A 9633-nucleotide genomic window follows, 5' to 3' on the forward strand; every position below is an offset into this window, starting at 1 on the left:
AATAAGGATTAATTAGGAAATGTCCAGTCTAGGCTGGTGTTTCTATGAACTTCTGGCTTAAGAACCAGATCAGCCTTAAGATTTTGGTATTAATTTAGGATGACTAAGGTTATTAACACTGAAGGTCAGGTACCCAAAGAATGGGAACATTTATAAGACACTGTAAATTAAATTCTCCTCAAAAAAATAACTGTCTGCTGTTGTTTTTTATACTGATATTACTAAGGCATGTCAGTTTTGCTCCTGGGTTACACAGAGCCTGCCTTTATTATTTATTTATTTATTTTTTAAGTCAACTAATCATAGTCTCCAATTTAAGAATTATATAGTACTCATTTGGCTAAAACTTCCTATCTTGGAAGTGAACATGACCTTTCTTGAACAGAGGCATTTTTCTTGTCCATTTTATTTTTATTTTTAAAGATTTATTTCAGAGAGAGCACACTTGCACAAGAGGAGAGAGGGAGAAACAGAATCTCAAGCCGCCTCCATGCTAAGTACAGAGCCCAACAGGGGGCTTGATTTCCTGACCCTAACATCACGACCTCAGCCGACACCAAGAGTCGGATGCTTAATGGACTGAGCCACCCCACTCTTGCCCATTTTAAAACAATCTAGATTCATACAGTAGCAGTATAACCAAAATGATCTCTTCTTACCTCGTAGTCCTTAAACAGTTGGCGCATGAAGAAAAGCCACCCAAATCCAAAGAAAAGTATCTGGAGGAGAAGGAGATCAAATGTCAATATACATAATCTTTTGAGAAATGTCCAACACAGATTATTTTAAGATAAAAGTTCTGTTAACCAGACAATTAACTTATTCCAAAGATTAAAGACAAGATTCACTTACATAAGATCTATTTATTAAAGTTCACAGCACTGGGAGAAGGTGTTAAAATGCTTGTCAATTTTTGAAATTATCCATGTTTTAGAACATTGTTTATGTTAGGCAAAAATAGAAGTATATTTTTTTCCTGCAATTTATGATCATCATTTTAGCTAGGAAGCTAAAAAACAAAAAAGGAGCCAGTGAAACTTGCCTCTTATATTATATCCCTGTTTGCAAATATTTAGAAAAACAAAACTTTATGGGAAAGGAGTTAAAATAAAAAAAAAAAAAGGAAAGAGGAAAGTGGTAGAAAAACTGATTTTTTAATGTATTTTCTTTCATGGAGCTTTCTTAGCTTCACCACAAAATGGATTCCCCAACAATGTAAAGCCAAGAGATTGCAGGATCCCACTTTGTCAGTTTTGGTTCAAGCTGGCATCAGATGATAGGCACATGACAGCACTGTTCAGTGTTCTAAAAGCTGTTTTTTGTTTTGTTTTGTTTTTTTTTTACTGGTGAGCAGAACCTTCTCTGTATACACACACGCACACACTCTGACACAGCTCCTCTTTTTCTCTTTTTTGTTTTAAACAGTTTTGTCTTGTTTTTAAAGTCATCTCTACACCCTTTGAAAGGCTCGAACTCACCACCTGGAGATCAAGAGTCAGATGGTCTATCAACTTTGCCAACTAGGTGCCCCATAACTCCTCTTTTCTTCTGTTAGGAACATAAAGAATAAAATTCTTTAATGCCTCCCATGAACTTTAGGAGGAAGCATAAACTCTTGAGCATGGTTTAGAAGACTCTTCCAGCCTCTTGTTGTGTCCCTCATGTCCACCAAATTTGTATTTTCAGCCACACGGAACTGCCTATGGTTCTTTAGACACAATACTCTTTCTTTCCTATAAAGACTTCTATGGACATTGTCCTTTGACAGGAACTTCTCTCCAGTCCCTACAAGTCTTAACTTAATTATTACTACCTCTGGAAGGCCGCCTTTGACCTCTCAAAGATGTGTTGCTCTTTTTATATAATCCTATTCGAACTTGTATTTCCAAAGCATTTGCCACACAGTTTTGTAATGTCTAATTTAAACACACTTTCTTAGATGTTAGCTCTGCGAGAACAAGCGTGTTTGAATATTAATCTGTATTCTTAGCATCCTGCACAATGCCTGGCATATGGTAAGCTTTCCATTAATGTTTGCTGAATAGGTAAATGGTCCAAGGTGAAAGATGGTTTGTTCTTAAGGAAGAGTCAACCTCAATTTTTTGTTGATAACTTTTATGTGCTGTGCTAACTGCTGGGGATACAAAGATGAGTAAGATAGTCACCACCCTCAAGGAACTTGAAGTGTAATGGTGAAGACACTAAATAATTATAATGTCACAAGGGGCATACAATGGTAGAAATATATACATAATGTAAAATACGGGAAAAGGGAGATCAAACAGGTATGTAGAGAGATAGGATGCATTTTCTGGAGAATACCTTGGTTGAAGGAGGTTTTAATTGCACATGAAGCTTGTATCTTGTGCAAATTTGGGGATTATATGTATTTTTCTAGAGAGAGGCTCTAAGGTATTTATCACACATTCAAAGTTTTCCACCACCCCTAAAATAGTAAAGAACTACTCTCTTCATGGATGAAAGAGCAGTAGGCAGGTAAAAGATAAGGGATGGGGTTAGAAAAACCTGGCTTTCTTTGCAGGTAGGAAAGAAACATGAGTATAAGCACAGAACTAAGAAACTGCATGACATCTACCTGGGAGTATACTGGGAATATACATGGGTATATACAACACATGGTTTGGTGCTGCTGGAAGCTAAAATTTTGAGAAGGAAGTGGTTAAAATGAGGCTTAGAGAGGAGGAGCAGGAGACCAACTCAGAGGACTGAAGACCACTCTAAGGAGCTTGTAGTCTGTAGGTGATGAGTCATATTTTAGTAGGGAAAAGACACAGCCAGATTTGTTCTATATGGACTATGGTGGCATGTAGAAGATGCATTTGAAAGAAACAACACTGCAGAAAGAGAAACCGTACAGGAGGTTACCGTGGCTGTCCAGATGATAGATGCTAAAGGTCTGAACTAAGACACTGGTGGCTGGAGAGGAGACAATAGATTACATACTTAGGTTAAATCAGCAGGGAGGAGTCAAGCTTGACTAGTCTGGAATACATGATGAAGAGTGAGGTCACCCAATTTATACAAAGAATTTTGGATAAAGAAAAGTTCTGGGAACTAGGCTGGGAGATTAAGAGAGGAGTTCAATTTAAGATGTGCTAAGTGCCTAAGGGCCATCCAGGTCAACATAAAAGAGATTATGAAGGCAGAGCTCAGATACACCTTAGAGTTGAAACCACCAAAGTACGAAGTACGTGAGATCACCCAGGAATGGTATGTACAGTGAGAAAAGCAATATGACAAGAAAACAGTGGAGGGTAGGAATGGGAAGAACAGAGCAGGAAGGAGACAGAGAAAGAGTGGACAGAGAATAGACCCAGAAGAGGGTGGTATCCTGAAACCAAGGAAATAGTCTGAAAGAGTGTTAATTGAAGCAGAGGGGCAATAAAACCAGGACTGAAAATTGTTCAAAGGATTTGGTAACTTGGAAGTCAATGCTAACCTTATGGAAACCAGTGAATACTGAAATGGAGGCAGGAAGCAGACTGCAGGTGGGCTGACGGTGAAAGGGTAAGGCAACAGAGACAATAAACACAAATTAACCTAGGGAGAGCCAAGACTGAGAAATAACAACAGCACTTTTCACAAAACAAGAAAAATACTAAAATCTGTATGGAATCACAAAAGACCCTGAATAGCCAAAGCAATCTTGAGAAAGATGAACAAAGCTAGAGGTATCACAATCCCAGTTTTCAAGATACACTACAGAGCTAAAGTAATCTAAACAGTATGGTACTGATACAAAAGTACACACATAGAACAATGGAACAGAAGAGATATTCCAGAAATAAACTCTAGTTTACATGGTCAATTAATCTATGACGCAGGAGGCAAGGATATACAGTGGGGAAAAGCCAGTCTCTTCAATAAATGGTACTGGGAAAACTGGACAGCTATATGCAAAAGAATGAAACTGGATCACTTTCTTACACCCTACACAAAAATTAGCTCAAAATGGATTGAAGACTTAAATTGGAGACCTGAGACTATAAAACCCCTAGAAGAAAATACAGGCAGTAATCTCTTTGACATTGGCCTTAGCAACATTTATCTAGATAGGTCTCTTCAGGCAAGGGAAACAAAAGCAAAAGTAAACAATTGGGGGGCACCTGGGTGGTCCAGTTGGTTGAGTATCCGAATCTTGGTTTCCGCTTAGGTCACAATCTCAGGGTCATAGGATCAAGCCCTGTGTTGGGCTCTGTGCTCAGCATGGAGTCGGCCTGAGATTCTTTCTCTCTCCCTCTGCCCCTCTCCTTACTCTCGCTTCCTCTCTCTCTAAAAATAAATAAATAAAATCTTAAAAACAAAACAAAACAAAAACTACTGGGACCATACCAAAAAAAGCTTTTGCAAGCAAAGGAAAAAGACAACCTACCTAATGGGAGCAGATATTTGCAAATGATATATCCAATTGCTAATATCCAAAATATACAAAGAATTTATTCAACTCAACAACCAAAAGACAAAAATTCCAATTGAAAATGGGCAGAAGACCTGAACGAACATTTTTCCAAAGAAGACATACAGATGGCCAACAGACACATGAAGATGCTCAAGATCACTAATCACCAGGGAAATGCAAATTAAAATCACAATGAGATACCACCACCTTATAAGAATGGCTACTATTAAAAAGACAAGAAATAACAAGTGATGGCAAAGATGTGGAGGAAAAGGAACCCTTGCACAATGCTGGTGGGAATGCAAACTGGTGTAGCTACTGTGGAAAACAGTATCGAGGTTCCTCAAAAAATTAAAAACAAAACACTAATTGGCAAAGATATATGCACCCTTGTGTTTACTGCAGCATATTTGCAAAAGCCAAGGTATAGAAGTAACCCAAGGATCCATATGAGTATGAGAAAGATATGGTGTTTGTGTGCATATGTGCGTGCGCGCGCGCACACACACACACACACACACACACACACACACAGGAATATTATACAGCCATAAAAAAGGATGAGATCTTGACATTTGAAGAACATAGATGGACCTAGAGGGTATTATGCTAAGTTAAATTAAGTCAGATGAGAAAGACAAATAACATGTGGTTTCATTTATATGTGGAATCTAAAAAACAAAACAAATAAACACAAAGCAGAAACAGACCCATAAATGCAGAGAACTTATGGTTGCCAAAGAGGAGGGAGTGGGGGGATGGGCAGAATGGGTGAAGGGGAGTGGGAGATACAGGCTTCCAGTTATGGAGTGAACATTACAGGGATAAAGATACAACCTAGAGAGTATAGCATTTTATGGTGACAGATGGTAGCTACACTAGTGGTGAGCACAGGGTAACTCAGAAGACTGGTGGATGACCAAGTACTATTTGGTACACCTCAAACTAATGTAACTTTGTGTATCAACTATACTTCAACTAAAAAACAAAACAAAAATTGTTTAAAAAATATGAAAAAGAGAAAACATTAGATAGTAGCCTAGAGAAGGAGGTGGGGAAAAGAAAAAGTTTATAGGCCTGGGGGAAGAAAGTAGTAGAGTAAGGGGCAGGTGAACACATGTGAGAAGGAATCTACACTACATATTTTGGATGTATTCAAATATTTTGTATTTCACAACAAAGTCTTTTTAATTTTGTTATTCATTTTTCACATTTCATTATGTCCTTTTAAATCAATGTCCCATTTTATTTTTGGTGAGTTTATATTTTACATAAAATTGCCTTAAGACCAGTTAGTTATGTGGCAAAAATACTTGGGGCAAAGGTGTTTACAAGGAAAGCTAGTTGACAGTGTTAATAATTTACTATGATTAGCAGCAACTAACCTTTATTGACCATTTACTATATTCCAGGAACTCTAAGTACTTAGCACTGTAATCTCATTAAATCCTAAAAACCTGAAGTATGTGTGATTATCCTCACTTCAGAGAAAGCTGAGGTTTATAGAAGTTAATTCATTTATAGTAATTGTCAAAATCAGGATCACATCTGAAGTCTGTATGGCTGATTTCAAAGCCTGTGCTTTTAAGCACTTTATAATAAGCTGCGCTAAGATCAAAGGCACAGGTGGAGAAGATGACCTTAAGAAGGGGTAAGGGGCACTTTATTTTCTGACATGGGAGGAAGGCAGCTGGGATGGTTGTAGACATACATAATGGCTTAGATTAAAACCTGGGACGTAGAAGGAGATTATATCTTTTGTCCTCACTTTTACTGATATAATAGGAGGCAAGGTTACCTGCTAAGAGTTTTAAGAGATGAGGATGGAAAGGGGGGCTTTGAGGACAGTGATAAAGATTCCGAGAAATTATGAGGGGAATGGCACAAACAGCTGACCATTTCAAGAAAAATAAATAAAATAAAGTCTGAAATATTTATTTAGTTAATTTTGTTTCTTTAAGTGGCTCCATGCCTAGCATGGGGCTCAAACTCATGACCCTGAGATCAAGAGATGCATACTCTACAGACTGAGCCAGCCAGGTGCCCCACAGACTTCATTTAAACTAAACCTTTCAGTTCATATAAAACAGGAAAAATGAGGAAGAGGGGTTTCTAACATAACTACATCTCTATTTACTTAATATTTACTAGGCTTCCATGTATCAGCAGCTGATTTAGATACTGGGGAATACTGCAGAGAATAAGAAAGAAAAACCTGGACCTCATGAAGTTTACAAATAGCAGACACAAATAATAGTGATAGAGGCTAAGAAGAAAATAAAACAGGAAAATGGGATTGAAGGTGGCTAGAATGGGTGCTACTGTGATGGGGGTAGGGAGTCAAGACAAACCTCTCTAAAGTTATATTTTTACTGATATCAAAACAATGATGAAGGAGCTACATAAATATATGGTCAGAGAACAGTCCACACAAATGATTCTTTGGGTCTTAGTTCCTCACTTGTAAAAAGCATTAAATATTTAATATTGCATGTGAATTCATGTGTGAAAGTTAAAGTATTATATAATGTAAAAAGATATGAAAGCCACTTTCTTGCTTCAACTTCTTATGTCTGTGTTAAAAATTTTAAGATGCTACAATATAATGCCAATTTCCTCACCCACATTCTTTTTTAAAAATTGAGTAAAAAAAAGCAACTGAAATATTGTCATTTTTCCTAAGTCAGTAGTAGGGCTGAAACCTGAATTGTCACAAAGGGCAATTAGCCTTAGAAAAATTAGAAAAGCTTAAGAAAAGTTAGAAAAATAAGAGAATTATGTGTCCATATTTTTGTGTTAATAAATTTGAATATTATGCAGCCAATAAAAACAATTATGAAAACTATATAAAGGATGTTAAATTTTAAAAGTTATCTTATTAGCATGTTTCTTGTTTCATATTTTCTAAAATGTTGTATTTAAAGTTTTTCAAGAGCCATGGACAGTGTTCTGTTTCAAAGACAGAAGCATTAGGATGAAGGACTATGGAAACTCGATCAAAGATTTAGTTTCATTTAAACCCTCAAAAGGAACTGTTTCTGTCATTTGCCACTAAATATACTCTAAACTATTGGGGAAATGAGGAGGTAAAAATCAATAATTAGATAGTGTGAGCTTCTACAAATATGAACAGCTGGCCAGCCAATACTTGTGTTTAGTATTTGTACTTAAAGGCAGGGGGATAAGACTTGGACAAAACAGGACCTCAAAAAATAAATACATAAATATCAGAGCTACGATAAATGCTATGAAGAAAACAGAGTAGCTGAATGAATGAAAGCTGGTAAAAGCAAGAGGCTTCCACTCTATCGTCCAGCAATGGCACTAGGTAATTACCTAAAGGATACAAACATAGTAATCGGAATGGCACATGCAACCACTGTTTATAGCAGCAATGTCTGCAATAGCCAAACTACGGAAAGAGCCCAGATTCATCAACAGATGAATGGGTAAAGAAGATATGATATGAGATATATATATATATATATATATATATATATATATATATGAATATTACTCAGCCACCAAAAAAAAAGAAATCTTGCTATTTACAATGACCTGGATGGAACTAGAGGGTATTATGCTAAGCAAAATAAGTCATTCGGAGAAGGACAATTATCATATGATTTCACTCATATGTGGAATTTAAGAAAGACAACAGAGGATCATAGGGGAAGGGCAGGCAAAACTAAAGTAAGACGAAATTAGAGAGGGAAACAAACCATAAGAGACTCTTAACTATAGGAAATAAACAAGGTTGCTGGAGGGGAGGTAACTGAGTAATTAGCATTAAGGAGGGCACCTTCGATAAGCAGTTGGGTGTTATATGCTACTGATGAATCACTAAACTCTGAAACTAATACCTATGTGTTAATTAATTGGATTTAAATTTTAAAAAAAGCAAGAGGCTTCCTAGACATAGCTTGTACAGAACAAGGAATTAGTGTTTATTTAGGTTTGTACCCTCAGAGTTTTTATAAAATGGTCGATAAAAGTCTGCTGACTGTGCTAATGAATGAAGGTGCCCAATGGGTAAAAAAGGGAGCGTTAAGAAAAAGATCCGAAGCAGAAAGAGTATTAAAGGATGAGGTATTGGTGCACAAACCAAACCTTAAGTACTTTTAAGGTTTCTGAGCTGACCACGGCAAATTCCTGCAAATGGGGATTCAGGATTTGACAACTAACCAGCAAGGGCCCCACGTGTCACGTGTCCCCAGGAGCCAGCTCCCATTGGCCTGCTGCGTACTCCGCGCGCTGAACCACACTCCTCCCGGATCCATGGGTGAGAGGCGCAGGCCAGAAGCTTCAGGGGCTTTGGGGACCGCTCCTTTCTCGCGGCCCCGGCGCTGAGCCCTGAGGCCGTGTGATTCTCTCCAAAAGTGGACGAGAGAGCGGGGAGATACAGGGTGGGTGGGGGAGCGGAAGGCCGCAGGACGCCCTCCCACTATGAGGGCTGAGGAAATCGGACTCAGCAAATCCCACACTCTCCCCGAGCTCTGGGAACCGAAGAGGCAGGTCCAGACCCAGGACGAGGACAGCGAGACTCTGGGCCAGCCAGCATCACTGAAACTCCGAGAAGACAATTCACAGAAGAGTGGCTGAGGGGTCCCAGGGTGGGAGGCAGTAGCTCACCTGAGAGGTAATCATGATGCTGGAGTCAATCAGGAAACTCATGGTGTAGGGAAGGCTCGTGCCTCCACTTTCCACTCCCTGTGACCGCAGCAAGCTCGGGCTACAGGCCCTTTCACAAAGGCGGCCTTCGCCCGGGGGACACCGCGGGGACCGCGGCTAGCCAGCCCGACGCCATCAAGCTGCGCCCCAGTCAGCCAATCCGCGCCTCTATCCAGTGCTTCCCGCCCTGGGCTAAGAGTGGGCGGGGCGGACGCGAGGCTCTTGGGAGGAGAGTCCCCGGGGGCGGGGCCAAGGAGCGGAAGTTCTGGGGGCGTGGCTCAATTATGGATGTCCTGGCTAAAAGGGGCGGGATACAATTAGGTGGTTTGAAAATCCCAAAGCTGATGTAATGCAAGGTAGCATTTTATTTATGAGGCCAAAGATGGTGGGGCCTGAGCTAATATCTTATTTTAAGTGGTAATTCCATTTTGTAGTGGTCATGGTTAATAAGATGAAGTTAATGATTATAATGAGCAGGATAGACCATAACTGAGGCATTGTGTTTTAAATATTGTTTCTTACACTTGTCTACCCAAACAACT

At 39.0% G+C, this 9633-nt stretch overlaps 1 protein-coding gene across 3 annotated transcripts in view; it reads right to left on the reverse strand.

The window, feature by feature from the left end:
- The window catches only part of GPR89A (G protein-coupled receptor 89A), a 60582-nt gene extending 51295 nt beyond the window's left edge, over window positions 1-9287 (reverse strand). For 2 of the 3 annotated variants that reach the window (XM_080802366.1, XM_080802365.1), the window contains exons 1-2: window positions 9053-9287; window positions 660-719 (exon numbers count right to left, since the gene is read on the reverse strand). In XM_080802366.1, coding sequence (XP_080658492.1) covers window positions 660-719; window positions 9053-9094 — 102 coding nt within the window. In that variant the 5' untranslated portion in view covers window positions 9095-9287. Of the gene's footprint in view, window positions 1-659; window positions 720-8605 lie in introns of all 3 variants that reach the window. The other variant, XM_080802367.1, reaches the window with a different exon arrangement.
- Between the last annotated feature and the right edge of the window lie 346 nt (window positions 9288-9633).

The sequence above is a fragment of the Martes martes genome (genome assembly GCF_963455335.1).
Source record: "Martes martes genome assembly, chromosome: 4".
NCBI lineage: Eukaryota > Metazoa > Chordata > Mammalia > Carnivora > Mustelidae > Martes > Martes martes.